General features: G+C 55.7%; 1 protein-coding gene across 3 annotated transcripts in view; it reads left to right on the forward strand.

Moving 5' to 3' along the window:
• The window catches only part of LOC144730861 (uncharacterized), a 114,768-nt gene that overhangs the window by 61,559 nt on the left and 29,468 nt on the right, over window positions 1–23,741 (forward strand). For 2 of the 3 annotated variants that reach the window (XM_078611652.1, XM_078611653.1), the window contains exon 3: window positions 7,946–8,044. The exons of the other annotated variant lie outside the window; for it this stretch is intronic. In XM_078611652.1, coding sequence (XP_078467778.1) covers window positions 7,946–8,044 — 99 coding nt within the window. The remainder of the gene's footprint in view (window positions 1–7,945; window positions 8,045–23,741) is intronic. 3 annotated transcript variants of the gene reach the window in all.

Genomic DNA, 23,741 nt, shown 5'->3' on the forward strand with positions numbered 1-23,741 from the left:
GTGTGGCCAAAGTGCTATCACTGCGCCACCTTGCTGCTGATTGAAGAAGCGTGCCCACCGTGTAACGTGCGACGTCACAGAATCGAACCAGCGACGACGACGCGAGGATTGTGAGCGCAGCGACTGACCTTGACGCCCCGCTCCCCAATCTCTTGACGCTTGAGTCTAATTGTGAGGGCGCGGCCCCTGTGAGGCGCCGGGGTTGGGTTCGCAGCCAGACGGCACTGGTGGTGGTGGTGGTGGCGGCGTGGTGGTGGTGGTGGCGGCGGTGGTGGCGGTGGAGGCGGTGGTGGTGGAGGTGGCGGTAGTGTAGCGGTTAGTACACTGCGCTACGAACCCAGTGACCTGGGTTCGATTCTCGCTCATGGCCAACACTAGTGACAATTATCTGAACCGGTCATGGGCCTCCTCCGTTAGGTCGACTCGGCCTCAAATGAGTACCTGGTGCGGTGTGTAAACATCGTTACTAGGGAGACAAAGGCGGTCGGGCGTTATGCTGGCCACCCACCCCGTCGCGTACCGTTCCGGCCTTCATAGGTGCTCGCTATTAGCGCTTGCCCCATCATAGTCGTTGTCATGCGTGTCGGGTTCCACGCGTGTGGCACCGCACGCGCACGCGAGGAACACGCGACAGAGCGGGAGGCGCGGGGCGCAGAGGGACTTACACGGAAGAAGAGAAGCACGCGGAAAAAAAAGAGGTGTGCGGCGGTGACAATTCTACATTCCCATGGCAGGGAGCAGTCTCTCCGTAAAGTGCCCGTTGTGGAGTGGGCTGAGCTGACCCACGCGTTCCTCTGCCCGCGAGTGGAGCGCGCGCCGGGCGGCGACGTCGTGACGGATTGGGCGGTCGTCCACAAACAACGCGGACAATTAGAGACGGGGAGGGAGCGGAGAGAACGGAAATGTCCAGAGAGCGAGCGAGAGAGAGACAAACACACACAAACAGAGACTGTGGGAGAGAGAGAGAGGAAATGTCCAGACAGAAAGGGAGAGTGAGAGAGAGCGAGAGAGATGCACGGGGAGATGGTGGGAGAGAAAGAGAGAAGAGAAGGTGCCACCGCTGATCCGGACGCGTTCACGGCGGACCCCAGGAATGTGAAATCCGAGCCGAGACGCCGCGCGGCCACCACCACCGCCGTGCAGCTACTGCCAAGAGGCGTTCGCCGAGGAGGAGGTGGGGGAGGGAGGGAGGCTCGTGATAATTGTAGCCGCGTTTAAGGAGACCGCGTCACCCGAACCCTAGCCCCGACAACCCCCCACGCCGCCCCAACCCTCCCGGCCCCCACCTCTGGTGCACTCCTCCTCGCACCGTCGCTGACATCCACTTGCCTACTAATTACCTCCTCGTTACCGCTCTCATTCGTGCACCAGGGCATAGGCGAGCGGAGGAGAGGGTGTGGGTGACTGTGTCTGTCTGTGTGTCTGCGCGTGTCTGTGTGTGTGTGTGTCTGTCTGTACCGGGGGAATTTCCATTTGGTACAGATATAATGGGAGGCTGATCGACGCCCGGGTGCGATCAAGGGATGGCTCCCTATTGGTAAACCACGTTATGTATGCCGATGATTTGGTAATAGCTGCTCATTCAGAAGAGGAGTTGGAGACGCTGCTGCTGAGACTGGAGCGTGCCACTAAGAGATGGGGCCTTACCATCAGCCCCACCAAAACTAAGCACCTGCCTGGGTATTTTGTACCATCGGACAATCCACCCCCACAACTCCCAATCGGTGATGGGGAAGTTGTGGAGAGAGTGGAGAGTTTCCAATACCTGGGCAGTGTGCTTATGACTGGCTCCAGTTTAACAGCAGAGGTCTCACTCCGAATCAGTCGAGCGGCAATATCTTTTCATCGGTTGCGTAACGCTGTGTGGAAGCTACCTGGTCTGTCGCTCCGCACGAAGCTTCAGGTCTTCTCGGCCACGGTCATTCCCTCCCTTCTCTACGCTTGCGAAACGTGGACCCCCCTAATGGAGCATCTTCGCCGGTTGGAAACATTTAGGCTGGCCTGCCTACGATCCATCCTGAGTTTAACCAGGCTGGATTGTGTGAGGAGCTCACAAATCCTTGAAAGATCTGGGCAAAGTCCCATCGGTGAGCTCCTCCGGCAGGCAAGGCTGTGTTGGCTGGGTCATGTAGCCCGCATGCCCAGCCACCGCATGCCTAAACAGCTTTTGTTCAGCCGGATCGAGGGGGCTAAACGGGCGCGGCACGAGCTAGAGAAAAGATGGAGTGATGTGGTACAGGAGGACGTGGAGCTGAGTGGACTTGCCGATGACTGGTACCAGCGGTGTCAAGATCGGCCTCAGTGGGCAGTTGGAGGCAGTCGCCCTAAAACAACAACGGAGGGCGGAGGAGCGACGCTCACTACAACGAGCGGAGCGCCTTGGTGGCTAAAGCACAGCAAGTTGGTACAGTAGGGGGCAAAGGTGGTGCATCAGCCAGTCATCTCGGTCATCTCGGTCAGTCGACCCGTGGCACCTGCTGGGTCTGCCCCGTGACTTCCTGCCAGCGGGCGTTCGACACTTCACGTGGCCTCAAGGTGCACTTGGCCTGGCACAAGCGTCGTGGTGACGTCACCGCCACTTAGTGGCGAACGGCGGTTGTTGTTGTTGTTGTCTGTCTGTGTGTGTGTGTGAGGATAGCGCACCGCACTACGAACCCTGCCACCCGAGTTCCATTCCCCGCTCATGGCCAACATCGCTGAAGATTATTTAAACTCGTCATAGGCCTCCCCCAAGGTCGACTTAGTCTTAAATGAGTACCTGGTGCGATGTGTAAACACTAGCATTGGCGAAACAACGGTGGTCTCGGCCTTCATATGTGCTCACTAACAGCACTTTCCTCAACAGTCTGTTAAAGGCTATATGGGGGAACTTTGTCTTTTTTGTTTGTGTGCGTGTCCGTCTCTGCGTGGGTGGAGGTTGGCGCACCGTTCTACGAACCCTACGATCCCAGTTCAGTTCCTGGCCACGGCTAACGCCAGTTGGCGAGTGATTATCTAAATTGGCAATGGGCACCCCCTTGGACGGCTCGGCCATACATGTTTACACGCTGATGCCGCGTGTAAACATCGGCGCTGGCGTAGGTGAATCCGGCTGGCGCGTGGTTTCGGCGACACCCCCACCTGTTGCGACGCACCAACCTGAGCAGATGTTCGCTAATAGCACTCGCCCGGGACATTTAGCTGTCGCGAGGCGCGGCTTGAGTGCTGCAGTAAAACCCCTTTGAAACTTTTCCAGGAACGTATTACAGCGGTCGCGTCCCGCAGAGGCGGTGGCTTCTGGCGCAGCGTTCGGGGTAGAGAGCACTTCCGTTCGTGCCGGGAGGAGGCTCGGGCAGAGGGAGGCCGTTTGTTAGCCGAGCGTCTCTGATGTACTTCACCACTCTGGTCCGTGTGCGGGTTTGAGCCTCCGATGTAGCACGGTTGACTACGTACGTTGCGAAAGAAGTTCAACATACGTACGAGAAATGAGGGTTCGGTGCGCAGGTACCGTTTCGGCAATCACCCGCGACCGATGTTGGCCGTTGTCCGGGAAACGGAGGTCAGGTCGCCGGCTTCACGCGCCAACCGCTGTGCCATCCTCCTGTCTCCACGGCAACGAGAGATTTTGCACTCGCCGGCGTGCGCTCAGGAGCCATCGGGCTGTTTTTTTTCCGTGGTGAACGAGTCCGCTCACGAGTTGGAGGACACGGCCGCGTTCGAGCCGCGTTGCCGACTGACGTCACACGCAGTGAAACTAAAACTATAAACACTATTTTTATTTTACCAGGTAAAGCCCACTGAGCTGCTATGTAGTTTTTTTTCCAGAAGCGACCTGGCTATCGCAAATGATAGCTCAACGAAGCGGTTTATCACGTGGGGAACTTTATAGCAGCCAAACACTCGAAACTTACGATGGTGATTCTAAATATGGAGGAGAAAACCGGAGGACTGGAGAAAAATCCACGTGACCATGGGGAGAACATGCAAACTCAGGGTCGGGATCGAATCCACGACCTCCTCTATAACAGGCGAGGTAGTTAACATCTCGCCTCCAATGAATGCGTGATTAGTCCCTCCCCTGGCCCTGCTTGGCCCTGACTCAAGATTCGGATGTTGGGTAAGGTGAGCGTAGCGCGGTTTGGGTCTGGCTCGGCGGGGCAAACAGCTGGCGGGAAAACGGCTCGTAGCATGGCTCTGATGTGCCAGCGGAAAAGGGGCACAGGTGACCGCAGAGCAGTGTGGTACAGAACTAGCATACAGAGCTGGGTCAGGCAAGCAGAGAAATATGCAATGCAACCATCAGAGCGCGCCCAATCATAGCGGATTAGGCTGAACACAAATCGTATCGAAGCACTCACGAAAAGCAAACACGATGCTGCCATAAAAGAGAGGGCAGAGTAACATCGAGTGAGCTGGGAATGCGATGATGAGGGATTGCACTTAATCTTTAACGTGGCGTGGTTTTGCGAGCCGCTGGGAAGGGCCCTCACCACGTGGAGGTCTGGGTGGTGGGGTCGGGGAGTTGATGGTGAGAGTCAGTAGCCATGATGTTGCAGGGTCCCCCTCAATGTGGGGGCCACGCTGGTACGGCAAGTCACATTTGGGTTCCGACCCATCACAGCAAACAGCCAGTGGGAAATCGCCTTTGCCGTGATGGCCCCACGCCAGCTCTAAACGAAACAATTTTTTTTTATTTTACCAGGTAAGGCCCACTGAACCACGGTGGTGAGATGCTAACTACTTTGCCCAGTATACAGGAGGTCGTGGGTTCGATCCCGACCCTGATGCCTGCTGTATATTTGGAGTTTTCGCATGTCTCTCCATGATTGTGTGGATTTTTCTCTGGATCCTTCGGTTTTTCCCTCCACATTTAGAATCAACATCACGCGTTTGGTTGCTATAAACTGTCACGTGATGAGCCACTTCGTTGAGCTATCATTTGTGGCCAGGTCGCTTCTGAAAAAGAGCTACATAGCTCAGTGGGCCCCTTACCTGGACTTTTATTTAAATATTATTTTAGTTTATACAGTTCTTTTGCAGAAGCGACCTGGACACAAATGATAGCCCAACGAAGTCACTTATCATCACGTGGTCATTTATAGCAGCAGCCAAATAGTATAGACGGCTCGGCTCGGGTGTGCCAGTGGAAAACATGGTGCAATTCGCTGGAAGAGGGGGGAGAAGGGTGAGCTGGTTGTGAGTGAGAGGTGCGATCGGACTGATGGGCCGGTATGGATGGGAGAGGCAGCCGCAGGGAGGGAGGGGGGTGGTGAGGGAGGGCTGGGGGGGATGAAAGGGGAGAGGTGGGGGCTGCGGTGAGGTTGAGCTGCTCAGTGGAAGGGAGGTGGGGGGGTCGGGGGAGGAGGGGGGCTTATTGCAGCTGTGGGGAGGGGTGGCGCTGAGATTGCGCACTGGGGTACTAACGGCTCATAGACGCATTCATGAGCACATCAAAGTGCCGTGGCCCCCCCCCCCATTCCATCCCCACCGCCCCCCTCACGTTCTTTGTCGTAGACATTTTCACATGCAGATGAGTCTCACCAGCTCCCCGCTAGGGTAGCACTCTTGCGTGCGTGGCAACGTCCCGCAACCCAAGTTCGACTTCTGGCCGGGAGCCGCGTTCATCTTTTTCAGGCATTCCTCAGTGACGTCATAACGCTGTCCGCTGTGACTAAGGGCCGTTGCCTGAAACGCCGCCTCTTATTGTACCCCTCTCCAGGGCGGCGTTATCCGACGCCGAACGTGCCGAGCTGTTGTTGTTTGTAGCTGTTGCGTCGCTGCCGAGGTGGCATCGGTGGCATCGCCGGAACGTTCCCGATGACCCACGTCCATCGATGCCTCGACAGGTTTACCGGTTCCATCGCTCGACTTGTCGGGCAGCACCAAAATTAGCTTGGAATAACCTATCTACCTATTTTTATTTTACCAGGTAAGGCCTGCTGAGCTATGTAACTCTTGCAGAAGCGACTTTGAGACTCATTATAGCTCACACGAAGTGGCTTTTTACGTGGAAATTTATAGCAGCCAAAAACTCTACAACGCATGACGTTGATTCCAAATGTGGAGGGAAAAACCAGGGGACCCAGAGAAAAATCCACGCGACCACGGGGAGAGAGACACACAAACTCCAAATATACAGCAGGATCGGGATCGAACCCACGACTTCCTGTATACCAGGCGAGGTGCTCTCCGTGTGTGCTGCTGGACGGGAGGTGACAGGGCGGGGCTCTGTGAAATCGACCGCCACCGCGTGAGGTAGGGCAGCTCGGGGGTTTCCCTCCTTCTCGGGAGACGGCCGAATGGATGTGGGTGCAGTGGCCTTTTGAAAGAGGCCTGAGTATTTGACCACGATTAAAAAAAGACGTGAGGAGCGATGTTTGGTCGATGAGTTGACTTGGCCCACCGATGGTCGCGACTCAGGTGTGGGGTTCATCTTCTTGGTTCTTTCGGTAAAGTCACGTAGAAGGGAAGTAATAAAATAATAAAAATAAAACATAATAAAACAATTCTCACGACGTTTAGTAATCCAGGTGTGGGCTGCTCGTAGTAGTAATCCAGGTGTGGGGTGTTAGCGCTACGCTACGCTGCGCTACGAACCCGGCGACCCGAGTTCGATTCCCGCTCGTGGCCACCAACAACAGTGACGATTATCTGAACTGGTATTGGGCCTCTCCTAAGTCGACGGACTTAAATGCGTACCCGGTGCGGTGTGTAAACATCTCCACTGGGGAGACAAAGGCGACTGGGCGTGGTGCTGGCCACCCCACCCCCTCGTGTGCCGTGCCGGCCTTCACAGGTGCTGCTCGCTAACAGCACTTGCCCCAACAGTCTATTGTTATATGGGGGATCTTTGTGTTTGTGTGTGAGTGTGTTGGTGTAAGAGTGTGTGTGTGTACCTAGTGAGCGGTAGTGTAGCGGTTGGTACACTGCGCCACGAACCTGGCGACCCGAGTTCGACCCGAGTTCGACCCGAGTTCGACCCGAGTTCGACCCGAGTTCGACCCGAGTTCAAGGGGTGGCAGCGAGAGGGGGCTGTTTTATTCTCCTGATTTCATGCTGAGAGTGTGGGGTCGTGCTTCCGAGGGAATGTGCTGCGGTGAGTGGTACGTGTCGTGTGGTGAGTGCTGTGTGCCATGTGTCGCGTGGCGAGTGCCGTCTGGTGCATGCTGTGGGTGCGGGGTGTTGTGGGGTTCACGCTGCGGGGTGTGGGCTGCTCGTAGTAGTCGTAGTCAGGTTATTATCATCACCGTGTTTCTCGCGCTCCAATCTGCCCAGCGGGAGCTTTTACTGAAAGCTTGAGCTGCGGCTCTGCAGCCTCCTCCACCACCACTACCACCACTATCGGCACCACTGTCACCACCATGACCAGCACCGCCACCACAACTGTCAGCACCACCATCAGCACCACTGCCACCACCAACACAGGCACCAACACCACTGTCACTACCAACAACAACAACCGCCATTCGCCATTAAGTGGCGGTGACACAAACACGGCGCTTGTTCCAGGCTAATGTGCATTTTAAGGCCACGTGAAGTGTAGAATGGCCGCTGGCAGGAGTTCACAGGACAGACCCAGGTGCCATGGGTTGACTGATTTCGATGGCCACTGCCACCACCACCTTCAGAATGGGTCAGTGAAGAGAGGATGATGATTGGTTCAGATTTCATTTTGCTGCTGGCTGGAAATCAAACCCAGGCCGTTGGGTTCACAATGCAGTGCACGAACCGGCGGCTCCATGGCGCGCAACGCTTGTGTTCCGAAGGTCCGGGGAAATATCTTCAAACGTCACGAGAATTCCGAAACTCGTCCCGATCCTCCGTGAACTCCCCTCCACCGCGCGCACGCCGAGCATCGTGGGAAACGCCGTGGGTTCCTCATGGAAGGGGGAGGGGGGGGTGGGGGGTTGGCGCAGAGCGAGCGGCCGCAGGGTAATCCGTGTTCCTCCTCCTCCTTGTCGCGCAGACAAACCTCGCCGAGCGACGCAACAAAGACCAGAGCGCTCGGAGAAAAGGCTCGAAAAGAGATGACTTCGCCAACAGCAAGAACAATCTCTACGAATTTGTGAGCGGATATATCTAGGCCCCCCCCCGTCTTCTTTCCACCTGTCACTCACTTGTCACTCACCAACTTGCATCGACCAGACAGGTGAAGTATGGTCAAATGACCCCCCCGTGACCAGCACGGCATGGGGGTGGGGGAGGCAGCCTTAATCCAGCAGTGGATTGATAAAGAGCTATGCTTATTTATTCCTATGAATTGAAAACGCGCGCACCCGTGTGCTCGTGCGCCATCTGAGAAGCAGAGTGTGAGAGATCTCGTCCCTGTGGACATTTGGGAGTTTCCCTCTCTGGCGCAGGGCATTCTCCGGTGCTTTAGGTTGCCTCGCGCATGCCGGGCGGCAAGAAGTTGCGTGTTAAGACGCAGCTCGGTTTCATCCATGCCCGAGAGACGCATCTCCTTCCAATGCTTTTGGCTGATGATGAATCCCTGCAGTCACGAAAGCTTTAAATCGAAATGCTTTTGGCTTTTGACAACGCGATGGTAACGCCGGAATGAATTTTTGCCGTATTTGGTTTTTTGAGTAAAGCAGAGCAGCTGCGTGGGCTGGCCCTGGCCTCTTTCTCCCGCTTATTCTTAGAATCACCGATGGGGGTTTAGCCTCCTCTTTGCTTCATCGAGTCCGTTCACGTCTCCTGTCACGGCGGCCGCTGCTCTTGTGACAACAGAGGGGAAATGAACGCGTTCCGTCTTCTCTTTACTTGCAACTCCGGTCGAGGCTGCCGTCCGCGACGGTGGTGAGCGTGACTCTGGCGCTTGCTCCTGCCGACGGCGCTCGCTCCCGCCGACGGCGCTCGACCCGCGCACGGCGCTCGCCCCGAGTCGTTTTCTACGGAAGCGGTCATCGTGTCCGTTTCTTAATTTTTTTTTACATTAGCGCAAGAGTTCCCGGTGGTGTTTTTTTTTGGGGGGGGGGGGGGGGGGTGGATTGCGCGGCTCGACCGTAATTGTTTTCCCCACTCCCGGTCGGTGCCACGTTTTGCCGTCGTCGGCTCCCCCCCCCACCTCCCGGCCGAGCGTCTTCGAGACGGCGGTGGCGGCGGCGGTGCGAGCGGAGCACGGAGCCACTCGAGAGAGCGGCTTGGCCCCTGTGGGAGAGAAACTCGAAATGAAGGGAAACAAAAAAACGAATGACAAAGAGAGCAAATGGCCAAGGTAAGTCATCCCTCACCACGGTAAATAACCAAGTTAATGCATCAGCTATTGCCTCCCGGCTCTAAACCCCGTCGCGCCCCATAGCAGAGACAAAAAACATCCTTTCATCTCCGTGCTTCCTGCCAAGCCTAACCGTGACTCCCATGCAAGCATGCGTGTGTGTGCGCGTGTGTGTGTGTGCGCATGCGTGCGTGTCATTCATTAGTGGGAAGATAGCAACGACTTTGATTCCATTCCCTCGGCTCGCCTGTTGAGTCCGGCGTTTGTGGACACGACTGTTTTTCCCAGTGCCTTGAACCGATGTCATCGTGTGTGCGTGCGTGCAGGGTGTGTAATTATTAATTATATAAAGCTCTTTGACACGTCAGGACGACCCTCTCCATGCCGTGTCGGTCACGGGAGTGGTTTGCCCATACTTCACCACGCTGGTCAGTGCAGGCTGGCGAAGGGTTGTGGGGAAGGGGGCAGATCGTCGATTATCGCTGGGACAGGGAATCGAACTGGGTTCCGCTGAATATATATATGTGCGCGTGTGCGTTCATCGCGTGCGACGGTTGCAAGCTTCTGCTCCCTCACTTAAAGAGTGAATGTTGCCAATTGTGACACAAGATATCATCATCATCATCATCATCAGCCGTGGTCAATCCACTGCTGGATCATGACCTCCTCATGCCGCCGCCGCCACCTCTGGCAATCCAGCGATGTAACGATCCACCCAGCGCCTGCTGCACACGAACTGGTTCCACCACTCCATCTCCCCAGTGGACGTCCTCTCGGGCATGGCCCGCTCCTTGGTAGTAAAGTTACACGACAATAAATTGGTTGGTTGACCTTGGTCCTTTCAAAGAAATAAATCCAAGAATGCCCGGTGATAATCCACTGCTGAATGAGAGCTTCCCCATACTGTGTCAGTCATGACAGCTCTTTCACCATACTTCACCATGTCGGTTGTTTGCCATGGCCAGGAATTGAACTCGTGTCACCACGTTCATAGCACTCACTATTTAGCATGAGTATTGTGTGTTCGTAAGTGCTACGTCTGGTCTATTGTGAATATATACTAAGCTGAATCTGTTGTTAGCCACTCGTGTAAGCAGCAGCCAGAAATTGAACTAGGGTCGCGTAGGTGAGGGGCGCCGGCCACCGCATCACTGATGACCTCGCAAAACAAACACAGCGTGGATCTCCCACTCGAATGAGCGAGTGGTGGAATTTCCCCATTCCTATTGCTGGGTCAAGGCTATCCATAGGACAACCACCGTTGATTGTCCCACAAAGTGGTCGTTATTTTATCTACCCTGGAGGGATGATGGGCTGAGTCAACCCCCAACCACTATTTGGACTCGCATAACCTTCCGGCCGAGCCTCGTGGCCGGATCGCCCGCCGCACGTCCGTGTGAGGCGCACGCTGCGAACGCTCTGCCTTGCCACCTGCCTATCCCCGCCCTTGACTTACTCGAGGGACAGGATGGCCTATTGAGGTGGGTGCCAGCCGGTCAGTCGTACACTTAACACGCGGGCCGGAGGCGGTCCCAGAGCGCACCGCGGTTTCACGGAAGCAGCCGGCCGAGCCCGTTAAGTGGTGTTTGTGTTTTCACATCGACCCCCCTTCCCCACTACACGACGAGCGGCAAGCGGATCAATGGAAGGTGTCGCGGTCCAAAGCTGCTGCTCCCGTATGAAAGGAAGGGGAAAGGAGAAAAAAAAAGAACAGAGGTTGGGATAAGGTGGGGATAAACAAGGCAGCCATGCGGTGCCGGTAGAGCGAGTTTATCCCACCGCGCCGGCCTGACCCACGTCTGTGGCACGGTTCGGGGTGGTGCCTCTACGCAGGATGCGGCTGCCTCTGTGCCGAGCCCCACGTCACGTTTCCACGACGGCCAGATGACGACGACCGTCGTGTAAAAGGGCAATAGCCGCCGCCATGCCCGGGCCCCCCTTGACCGTGCCGAGCCGGGCCGTGTCACGTTTCCATGAGCCGCCGTCGCCTCGTCCCCTCCCAGCTCCGCTCCACCACCACCCCCTCCCCCCTCGCTCTCCGTGGTGCTCTCACGCCCAGGGTGGCCACCTTTTTGAATTGAACAAAATGTGGACAAAGGTCACTCGCGGAAGTGTTGCACTTCAAAGGCCTGCAAAATAGGTGCCTGGGACAATGGTGCCAAATCGCATCGAGCGGCTGTTCAAAATAGCGCCCAAAGGAGCCACGGATCAGCAGTGAGGAGTTCCCATCTGCGGCATTGCACTCACCGTGCTGATCCGCACTCTGCGTGTGACCACGTCGCAGGTCGCACCGCTTGTCTTTCCGCTTCTTGCGTCGCACTGCTCCGCTCTGTAACTCCCTCCCATTGCCTCTGTTCCCAAGCGCTTACAACAAACGCGTTCTCTCCGATTGCACCATGAATAATGCTGCATTCACGTATTTTGAACTTATTTTGCATCGTACGTAGCCAACCGTGTTGATCGGAGGTGCTATTTGTTGCTGGCCACTGGACACTTTGGGCCTCTGAGCCCATGGTCAACAACCCTGATAAAAAAAAAAAATTCGAGCGGCAACCTGCCTCATGGCCCACCATTCCCCACCCCCTGCGGCTTTGTGTCCATCCTAAGGAGAGCCTCTCTTGGCTGAGCTAAAATCTAGGCGAGTTGAGGAGCGGTTGACTGGAAGCGATGGTCATTTTTTTTTCCGACAAAGTTGAACGTAAGCGCTGGACTGCGTTCGTCTTTGTCGTGCGCGGGTGGGAATGCTTTGTGACGGTGCGAAGTAGTTTATCAGCAACGCCAATTATTATTGGAGCGAGAAGATGACCATCACAGTCGCGGGCGGAGTCAATGTTTGTGTGTGGGGGGGCACCGTTTGAAGCAAAGCTATCGAATGTCCTGGTCTGGCCAGGACGCTCTCACTGTCTCTCATTTTCTCTCTCGGTGTGTGCCAGGGTGGGGACTAATGCAGGTAGTGGGCGGTGTTTGCAGCAGGCGGTGCGCGTGTGGAGCTTGTACAACGAGGGGGAGTGTTTTTTCGTTTTCATCCAGCCGCTGCCGCAAGGGCGCATCCTGCGCGAGGTTGTGCGCAGCAGCTGGCACCCACTCGCAGGTCGCGACGTCTCCCCCGCACGGCCGGACGAGCGTTGCTCATTTCCTGCATCCATCCCGAGGGGGCCCCTCTGTGAGCGCCACTCTCCATTGCCGCCCGAGGTTTGGTGCGCTGCCACGGCCGTCGGCAACGGCGGTGGACTGAGACCCGTTCGGGCTGCTGGGAACGAGGCGACGCGCCGCACGTCACGGCGTCGTTATGAGGCGCGCGCGTGGCACGGGGGGGTGTCGTTGCTTTGGCCGAAAAGGCAAACGCGAGGCCCTCGGCCTGTGCTCGATATCACCGATGGTCAGCCGGCCGCTGATCACCGCGACCACTCCACCTCTCTGCGTTTCTCCCTGCGACTGCGCCCTGCAGTCGCTCCGTCTCCATGTCTGTTATCTCTCTCTGCGTAGATTTTATAGCCCCCTCCACCCCATGTGTTATTGTCTCTCTGTGTGTCCATCTCTCCATCGCTTGTAAATCTCTCCGCTTGCCTGGCCCAGGATTCCCTCTTCCGCTGAACCGCTCTCCACCCTGCCACGCTTCTCCGCAACCTTTTGGTGTCGGCCATTTGTCATAGCCCTCTGCCAATCCGCTGCTGCATATGAGGGCCTCCCCACACTTTGTTGGTCATGGGCGTTTTTTTTACCATACCTTCTCGCTGATAAGTGTGGGTTGGTGAAGGCAGGGAGAGCATAGCTGTGGGAGCATAGAAGCACGGCACAACATGGTATGTTACTGCCCAGGGCAGAGCATAAATACACAGACAAGCCTCCACATCCACACGAATCTCTCAACACCTCCCAGCATCTCTACATCTTCCCGCACTTTCCCCACATCTCTCCCACATCTCTGTACCTGGCACATCAGATCCAGTATACCCCTCGCTACCTATTCCAGTTCGCTCACGACCCCCATGAGCTGCGTCGTGCCCTGTCTCTTCCCTGCCATTCCTTGCTCTTTATGCTGTCTCAGTCGCTCCGCTCCTGGGTTCTTTTGTCGTTAGAGATGTTTATTCCCCTCCTGCCTCTCTCTGTCTCACCTCTCTCTCTCGGAGCTGTTATTTTATTTCGCTGCCTCGTCTCTGTCGGAGACGGCGGTCGCTCGAAGCTGGATGCCGCCCGCTGTTTGTTATTCAGGAGCGTCGCGCGTGGTCGCGCACAACAAAGCCTCAGATCTCCCGTTTAGCCTCGCACACGTGTATGTACGCAGGAGGCAATCGCTGTCAGAGAACACCTATTAAGGGCCGGCATGGTACACAAGATGAAGAGATGGTGCGGCCAACACAATGCGCGGCCACCTCTCTGTTTCAACAGTGCTGGTGGTGATCACACAGCCACACCGGGTATTCGTTTCTCATTTAAGGCTGAGTCAACCTAGGGGAGGAGCCCAGGACTGCTTGCGATAATGGAGTGGAACTCGGGCCTGCTGGCTTCATAACGCAGTGCGCGAACCACTGCGACACACAGCTGATGTCCAACAAGCCCGCAAGCACGCACGCCCGCATGTGCGCGTGCTCTGCTACGCACACACAATCACTGTTCCGGGGCACTTCTCATCTCTAAATGCGACTTCCCATTTGGCCGGGAACGATTGCGAGTTCTTTGAATCGGCAGGTCGTGTGCGGTGGGTTACAGAGTGGGTATTTCCACGACGTGCATGGCCAGCGTGGACGTCAGTACGATCACGAGACGTCCTCTTGAGAGGCTCTCGACGACTTCCTCTGCCAGCGGAGACCCTTCCCCTAGCAGCGATGCGAGCGGGCACTTGCAGGGCTGCGCCTTTACTTGAAAAACCCCGCGCCCAGACTCGCGTTGCAAGGACGGCACAAGCGGACACCCTCTATCCTCATTGGGGTTACCACCTGGCCTGGTTTGGCCAGGACATTCTCTTGTTGAGGTAGCTATATCCTGGGAAATTAATTAATACAATTCCCAGTTTCTGTCAGTTGGATAACAACAAAAGCAACAAGAATAACACTCCACCACTCAAGACAATTCCTTTAGGCGTCGTGTTTGCCTCTCATTCCCTTGTTGTGAGGTATTCCTCTTCCCGCCATATAATTCCGGCAGTTTAGTGCCACAGAGGCGGCAACGCTCACCCTTGCAGCCCACGACCATCAAAGACAAAGATCCCCCGCATAGCCTTAACAGACTGCTGGGCCAAGTGCTGTTAGCGAGCAACCTATGAAGGCCAGCACAGCACACGAGGGGGTGGGTGGCCAGCACTGCTCCCGACCGCCTTTGTCTCCCCAGTGGCGATGTTTGTACACACCGCACTGGGTACTCATTTGAGGCTGAGTCGACCTAGGGAGGCCCAAGACCGGTTCAGATATTGGGCAACGGTTTTGGCCGTGAGTGGGAATCGAACTCGGGCCGCCGGGTTCGTAGCGCAACGTCGCGCTATCCGCTACCCACATCCTCATCAGCACCAGCAGCACCAGCAGCAGTAGCAGCAGCAATCCCCGCTTGAGTCGCCCTCCGCTCCCTCTGCCCCCCCCAAACCCCCTCGTCTCCCACTGTCAGATTCCGAAACCTCCCCCACCCTCCTCTCCTCGGCCTCCCGTCTCTACCCCCCCTCCCATCTCGGTGTCTCTTTTTCTGGGGCGGGGGAGCTGAATAGCAATGAGGCCTTTTCATCACCCGCGGTTTTTGCCGTGCACGCAACGCCGCCCGCCCTCTCTCCAGCGCCGCTTTAGCCGGTGGGTGGGGGGAGGCCACGTGTAGTTAGCGAGCACCTATTGCGCATCGCGCATGCCGCTTCGGGTGGCATTGGTGTTGGCCTGTGGCCCGCAAAGCGGCCGTCCGTGGTCTCCGTCACGAGCGCTGGCTACGATGTTGTTGTTGGTGGTGGTGATTGGGAGTGCTGCTTTTTAAGATTACGATGCTGATGATAAGATTGCTGCTGCCGATGATGATGATGACGGTGAGAGTGCTGCGGATATTTCGGGTGTTGATGATGTTGAGAAGGTTGCTACGAATGTTGTTCAGAGGCAGAGCGTTGATGATGTAAAGAATGTTGATGATTAGAGTGCTGCTGCTGACGATGTTACGAGCGTTGATGGTTAACCCACGACCGATGCAGCACACCAGGTACCCTGCTGCTGTTTGTGGATTTGTCACCCTGGGGAGGTCTGCACTCGCTCCGGATGCCATGAGGCCACTGGTGCATCACACGGCTCGGTCTTTTGTCTTTTTTTTAAAGGGCTTCTGGTCACTTGAAGAAGGGATTTCAGAGTTAGCTCTGTGATGTCTGCTTCCGTGGGCTGTTCACCAACACGGAGGGTCGCACTGTGTTGGGAGAGAACGAATTCCTCGTTCCGGTAGCGCAATCGGGATTACATTAGGAAAAGGGACATTTCTATTTTTAAAAGGTTCTGCAGAATTCCGTCGGAGGCACCACTCTGAGCCTGAGTAAATCTCACGTGAACGGTGACAAATTCACACGGCCAACATGCGGAGTGGAAGATATTCTGATGGTTAAAACGTGTATGTATGTTGAACTTAGTTCGCACCGTACGTAGCCAACCGTGCTAATTGGAGGTGCGGGGGAAGGACAACACACTTATTCCCCTGTAATTTACAACAAAGTTTGGAGGGCGCGTGTTTAAAATCCGGTAGCTGTGTGTGTGCGAGACCAGATCCGTGTGACATTCTGGACGCCGGGCGCAAGTTCGCGGAGAGTTGCGGTCTCACTCTCCCCGCGGAGCGTCTTGATTTTGATGCGGAGATTCTCCTCCTCCTCCTCATGCCTCGTGGTGCCTGCTGCATGGTCCCGACTCCGTCGTCCCTGGCGGCGAGCGGTCGTCACGGCGCCGGAACGCTCGGCAAGGGACGAGCGCCAAACTCGCGACGAGCGAGTTGATGGTGGCTCGCCGGGGGTTTATGATGCCGATCTCGGGTTGCTAGCCACGGGAGGTAGCCTCCCTCTCGGGTCGTCCTTCCTCGCTTCGTCACCTCCATCGTTCTGCTTGCTCTCTGCATCCCCCCCCTCTCGCATGCTTTTGTTCTGGAGGATTTAGGTTGAACAAGAAGAGGCACGACTCTGGAGTGAGTGTGTTTGAGTGCGTGTGCATGTATGAGAAGAAGAGAGAGAGAGAGAGCGGCCTCTGTGTTTCGGGGCTGTGAGAGAGAGAGAGATAATATATATCTGTCTGTGTGTGTGTGCGCGCGTGTGCAGATGAGAGAGTAGGAATGAGAGAAGTAGAGTGGGATTGTGTGTGGGTGGTACAGTGTTCGTGCGTGCGGAGTGTGTGCGCGCATGACTGTGCCGATGAGAGTGTGTTTGTGGGTGTGCAGTGGGGAGCGTCGGGGCAGTGGTTAGCACACCGCGGTACTAACCCAGCGACCCGAGTTCGATACCCGGCCTCGACTAACATTTGTGGCGAGCTCTACTCGCAAGAGTGCAGTTTGTAAAACAGCAGCACAGAGGCAGAGGCGGCCAGGCGTGACGCTGAGCACACTGCCCCCCCCCACGCTCTGCGCGAGTCGTCTGTGCGTGTTCGGGGCGAGAGAGTGAATGCATTCGAATCGCCGCTTGACATTGAGAGCGTGATGAGAAGGAGGAGGCAGCTGGCGTGAACGCAGCGATGCCACACGCTGCCGCCGCCTACGGCACAAGCGGCGTGCGAACCAAGAGGAGGCCCCGTTTACAAACCCAGAGGTGTGCGCGCGTGCCTGCGTTGTGGAGGAGCCCTTCGTGGCTGCTTGCTCTCACAGCACAAGGCTAGCAGGAGGGACTGGTGGCTATGCGGTGCTGATGATCCCTGACCAGGGTGAAACCGCTATGAAATTCCGCTGCTGCGTAAAAAAACAACATGCCCGCGACTTGGATTCCTGGCAGGCTTCAAAGCGAGGCTGTGCGCCTTCGTGCCACCGTGAAATGTGACGCGTTCTGGGAGTGGACGAACTCATCTTTACAACGGCGAGTTTTTGCTGTTTGTAAATAATTCCACAGTGTGACAAAAACATGTATTTTTTTGTTCCTGGGTAGTAAGTGTTACTTTATAACTTCTTGTGCCTCAAAAGTACAGAAAATGTCTGTTACTCCCCACAAACTTTGCTTTTCTGACCAGGACAGTGATATTTTGAAATTTACCTATGTTCAATGAGAAAACGTGGTGTGCATTTGTGTCTTTCGTTCACATAAAGTCCTGGTCACAAAAGCAAATTTTTGTGGGGAATAATAGCCAATTTCTGTACTTTTGAGGCCTAAGCAATTAGAAAATAACACTTACTTCCCAGGAACAAAAATCGTGTGACAGTGCAATACTTTAATTCAATGCAGCGTCGTTTATGCGAATTGCACCCCGTAACGATGTACATTAATCATGTACAAGTGTTGTGCAGTAAGACCACGCGGAGACGGGATTTACTATTAAGGCTGTTGCCGTTTATTAAACACTGTTTAACTCAACGCTCTAACTCACACCAGAGGTAGGCGTCCTTTATCGGAGTCCTTACCCCGGACTCTCAACAGTGGATGGTCCTGCCTTCGGCTATCCGTTAGGGCTCCCTCACTCGTCTGCCCGGAACGGGGGCTCATCCATCACCGTCCGGCGACGGGGAGAGAGAAACCCTCTTTCAGCCGATCCCGACTGAATACTCCAGACCCTACTCTCGGCTATCCCTTGGCTCTCTTCTTCCAGCCGATCCTTTCCCTGGCTCCCCACAACGACCTCGCCTTCGTCACGGGGGTCCCCCTACAGCACCCGTGACATGACGTCATCCTCGGACTCGCTCGCATCTCCCTCTGTTCGCCCCTTCGTGGTTGCTCACACTACTCCTCTGCACCAGGACTACATCTTATATGCAGCCACGAACAAGCAAATGAAAACCTTATGACCAAAAAAAACATTTAAAATGAATAAACATTTCAAGGAATGGTACCAAAACGAAAGCAGCACAAACAACGATCAAGTAATCGCAACCAAGAAATGAGTCCACGAGGTCTACACATCCCAGACCACATTCCCAACTTCTTAGCCAAGCCAGGAGGCCTTCACACGAGGGGGCGGTAGTGGAGTGCCAAGGAAGTTACCACTCATTCAGACCAATTGGTCAAATTATCCGAAATGTGATCACTGCTTGTGTGTGCGTGCGCATTATGACGACTCGTATCTGTTCCAGGCCTGCGCTCAATTTTCTGCTCCGAAGGGCCGGCTTAGGCGTCGGAATCGTCACTTCGGTTCAAACGAACCCCCCCTCCCCCCCCCCCGGGTCTCGTGCTTGTAAACCGTGGAGTCGTCGTTGGGCACGATGATGTTTTGCTTCACCTGGCCCCGAGCTTCTTCAGGAACTGAACCGAGCAGCTGCGCTTGGTCCCTCCACTAACAACGGCGTTGCCGGCTGTTGCTGCTCCTGTTGCTGCTGCTGTTGCTGCTCCTGTTGCTGTTGCTGCTCCTGTTGCTGCTGTTGCTGCTGTTGCTGCTGCTGTTGCTGCTGCTGTTGCTGCTGCTTTTGCTGCTTCTGTTGCTGCTGCTGCTGTTGCTGCTGCTGTTGCTGCTGCTGTTGCTGCTGCTTCTGTTGTTGCTGCTGTTGCTGCTGCTGCCGTTGTTACTGCTACCACTGTTACTGCTGTTCCTGCTACAACTATTGCTGCTGGTACTGTTGCTGCTGTTGCTGCTGTTCCTGCTACCACTATTGCTGCTGCTGATACTGTTGCTGTTGTTTCTTCTGTTTCTGCTGCTGTTGCTGCTTCGGACCGATTTCTACACGGATTGCCTCTCGAAGGCGCTCTGACGTCTGGCGGCCAATCTGGCGACCAATGTTGTTTTGCTCCGTCTGTGAGAACCGGCAGCACCGGCTCCACTCGTCCACGCTTGCCAGGCGTCTTGGAAGGGGCAGGGAGTTACCCACATTTTACCCCACCACACGCGACATGCCGAACGACTAGCCCTGTGGCGTACCCGTTAATCCTGCTGCTGGGTGTATGTACGTCTGGATGTTGAACCTCTTTCGCACCATACGTAGCCAACCGTGCTATTAGGAGGTGCGGGTGGACGGAGGCAGCAGGAGGGGCGTGGGGGCCGATGTAAGAAACTGGCATCATTTTATTTGTGCGTTGGTCATTGACACGCTCCGATTCAATGCCACCGAACCTCGGTCCTTTTCCAGGCACCCGGTAAACCTTCCATGCGCGGGGAGATGCGGCAGGCAAGCCTTCGGCGAGAGAGACACTCTCGATCTCTCCGGCACCCTCCATAACTTCCGATTAGCACGGTTGGCTACGTAGGGTGCGAAAGAAGTTCAACATCCAGGCGTACAATCTTTTGGCTGCTGCTATAAATCCACTTCGTCGAGCTATCATATGTGGCCAGGTTTGTTTGTGAAAAAGAGCGAAATAGCTCAGTGGGTTTTAACATGCTAAAATAAAACAATTTAAAGTTTTAGTTTTTAATCTCTCTAACCAGGAGGCGGGTGGCTGGCAGGGTGAGAGAGGAGAGGGAATTTCAGAAACTTTCCACCCTTGTTTAAACTGCCGCACCGGGAAATGGAATCGAACTGTCGTCTGTGGATCGCACGCCCGGCCTGACTCGACACGGCGTGTCGGTGAGCGTCGAGGTGAACACACACGCGCGCACACACACACCACGCATACACGCGCACACACGCGCACACACACACACAGCGCACACGTACACACACGTAGGCCGTGCTGTGCCGCCGTGCGTTCCTTTCCGAGCAGTCACATTCCGCGCGGAATCTCCTCCTCGAGGTGTCGCGTCGAGGATCTTTCCCTCTAAGGGTGCCGCTGTCGCCACGACCTCATTAATGGGCGAGCCGCGCGGGGAGAGCGCTCGCCTCGTTCGTATAATTGGCTCGCAACGGCGGCCTATTGCGAGGAGGGGAGGGGGGCGCCCATTAAAGTTTTACATTCCTCCTGCAAATGGCACCACCGCCACCATCGCCGCCAGCGGCAGCAGCCCCATCGCCACCCACTCGTGAGCCACACCGGCCTTAATAGGTGCTCACCGAACGCACTTCACCCGGGCGTAGTGCGAGGCTCAATGGGAGATCGCTCCGTGCATGTTGCGAGTGAGCGTGCCCCTTTATACAGACTGTGTGTGCCCCTTCATACAGACCTGCGCGCGCGTGTTGGTCGAGGGCGGAGGGAGCGATGCTCGCAACAACGAGCGCGGCTCCGGGCGGCTAAAGCACAGCGAGTTGGCGGGGTGGGGAGCACAGCCGTTCACCTCAGCCGGTCAACCGCACGGCTCCCGGGTCTGTCCTGTGACCTGCCAGGGAGCCTTTCCACGCATCACGCGGCCTCACAGTGCACCTAGCCTGGCACGGGTGCCGTGGTGACGTCACCGCCGCTTCGTGGCGAATGGCGTCTGTTGTCGGGGTTGGGGTTGCCACCTCTGTGGTACGAAACACCGGCACGCTTCGTGGGAAGATGTTTCGTCGATACTGGCAGAAGGGGTGACAGCGACATGTGATTGCATTGCCTTCAGCGGTGGATTGTTGTTGTTGTAACGGTAAACAACGAAGTTGTGGAACTTGCAAAGTCCTGTGGAGACTTCGAGAAGACCTTGGAGAGTAGCTTCCCCCTCAACAAAGGGGACAATCCTGGGAAAGCCGGGACAAGTGGCAGCCATCGTGTTTGGTACATGCAGGTGGAGGCGCTGCTGCTGAACCTGGAGCGTGCCACCAAGAGGTGGGGCCTAACCATCAGCCCCACCAAAACTAAGCACCTGCCTGAGTATTTTGTACCATCGGACAATCCACCCCCACAACTCCCAATTAGTGATGGGGCAGTTGTGGAGAGAGTGGAGAGTTTCCCATACCTGGGCAGTGTGTTCATGACCGGCTCCGGTTTAACAGCAGAGGTCACACTCCAAATCAGTCGAGTGGCATTATCTTAGTATCGGTTGCGTAACGCTGTGTGGAAGCTACCTGGTCTGTCACTCCGCACGAAGCTTCAGGTCTTCTTGGCCACGGTCATTCCCTCCCTTCTCTACGCTTGCGAAACGTGGACACCCCAAATGGAACATCTTCGCTGGTTAAAAACATTTATGCTGGCCTGCCTACGATCCATCCTGAGTTTAACCAGGCTGGATTATGTGAGGAGCTCACAAATCCTTGAAAGATGTGGACAAAGTCTCATCGGTGAGCTCCTCCGGCAGGCAGGGCTGCGTTGGCTGGGTCATGTAGCCCTCATGCCCAGCCACCGCATGCCTAAACAGCTTTTGTTCAGCCGGATCGAGGGGGCAAAACGGGCACGGCACAGGCTAGAGAAGAGATGGAGTGATGTGGTATAGGAGGACGTGGAGCTGAGTGGACTTCCCGATGACTGGTACCAGCGGTGTCAAGATCGGCCTCTGTGGAGTAGGCTCGTGAAGGACGCTACTGGGCAGTTGGAAGCAGTCGCCCTCCAACAACAACGGAGGGCGGAGGAGCGACGCTCACAACAACGAGCGGAGCACCGGGTGGCTAAAGCACAGCAAGTTGGCACAGTAGGAGGCACATCGGCCAGTCGTCTCAGTCAGTCGACCCGTGGCACCTGCTGGGTCTACCCCGTGACTTCCTGCCAACGCGCGTTCGACACTTCATGTGGCCTCAGTGCACCTAGCCTGGCACAAGCTTTGTGCTTACGTCGCCACCACTTAGTGGCGAATGTCAGCCTGTTGTTGTATACGCAGAGTACAATATACGTGTGAGTGTGTGCGAGCTGAGTTCAATTCCCAACCACGGCTCGTCCCCACTGCCCACGCGCGTCACCACCGCGGGCCAAATGCTGGGGCTGAGTCTGCACAAGAGGCGTGTTTGGTGTTGCCAGGACGGCGCGGGGTGATGGAGGAGGCTCTTGTTTGGGAGGAGGGGGAGCGTGGGTGCGGGGCGCGGTGCTGCTGCTGCTGCATGTTTATTGAGGTTATAAACGACCGCGGTCCCGTCTCTGCGCTCTCCTCTATTCACGCCTCTCCGTCACCTCCTCCTCTCCGTCGTCATCGGAGCGAGCACCGTCACGCATCCACCTCGCCGTCACCTCGCTCAGAGCCATCTTGAGTGGCGCCAGCAGACTTTGTGCTCTGCAATTGACTTGGCTTGTGGGAGGATACCTACTGTGGGAGGATACCTACTGTGGGAGGACACCTACTGTGGGAGGTTATCTGGTGTGGGAGGACACCTGGTGACAGAGGTGGGACAAAGTCATTGTTATGCAAGTCACAAGTAAGTCTCAAGTCTTTGCTCTCGAGTCCCGAGTCAAGTCGAGTCAAAGATGAGGCAAGTCCAAGTCGAGTCTGAAGTCATCAAAATCATGACTCGAGTCTGACTCGAGTCCAAGTCGCATGACTCGAGTCCACACCTCTGAGGTGGGACAAAGTCATTGTTGTGCAAGTCACAAGTAAGTCTCAAGTCTTTGCTCTCGAGTCCCGAGTCAAGTCGAGTCAAAGATGAGGCAAGTCCAAGTCGAGTCTGAAGTCATCAAAATCATGACTCGAGTCTGACTCGAGTCCAAGTCGCATGACTCGAGTCCACACCTCTGCCTGGTGATGGGTGAGACTGGTGATGGAATGGCAGCCAAGGGATGGAATGTGCCCAAGAGGATGAGAGCAGCTTGCGCGCACCCCCAGCACCTAGGGGGAGGGCAGTGGCACGGGGGGAGGCCTTGGTTGGTCATGGCCGATGATGAAAGCGATGGTGGTGGTGGCGACGATGATGATGATGATGATGTGCATAATGCCCTTCAAGTGCTCTTGCCCTGTATTCGTGAACTCTGGTTATCATCACAAATCGTATTTATGCATTTTCATTATTTTGACCGCACGTAAATTTGAACAAAATGCTCCGCTAGATTCGAGACTCAAGAACGGGAGGCAGAACTGTGAACTTGCCAAGGGTGGGAGGGTGCAGTCCCGAAATGTTCAAATAGGCCCCAACATTATTACAAATGTTAAAATCACCGCGGCTTCTGTTGTAAACATAAAAACACTGCAATTTTACATCGTGCACCCTTGGATCCACCACTGCTCAGCGAGAAGGATTTATTAATAATTGCGAAGGTGGAGGTCTCAAAGTTACAGGGTAAAGAGAGAAAGAGAGAATGGTGTAAACGTTGAGCTAAGTTGTGAGTGGACGTCTGGGTGGGAAGGATGGGGACGGATGGAGCGACGCGAGATGTTGGGGAACGAGGGCGGGTCGGGGAGGAGTGGGTGGGTGGTAGGCCGGAGCTCCTGGGCGCATGACGAAGTGAGCGGAGCTTGTGGTGGCGGCGGCGGTGGCGGCGGCGGTGGTGTTGGTGGTCAGGCTAGGAAAGCCTTCACAGCACTTAACGTCACAGCGTAACAGTGAGATTTAAAAGCAATCGATCGCCCATCTCATTTAACCTTTACCTCAAAATTCACTCGTTTAACATCCATCCACCACTTTTTGGGGAAGTTGACTGCGGTTGTCCTCTGGAGAGACTCGTCCCCGCCATAGGAATGTATAATTTCCACCACTGGCTGAGGGTTGTAAATATGGTAATGAG

The sequence above is a fragment of the Lampetra planeri genome, chromosome 37 (genome assembly GCF_965212315.1).
Source record: "Lampetra planeri chromosome 37, kcLamPlan1.2.h2, whole genome shotgun sequence".
NCBI lineage: Eukaryota > Metazoa > Chordata > Hyperoartia > Petromyzontiformes > Petromyzontidae > Lampetra > Lampetra planeri.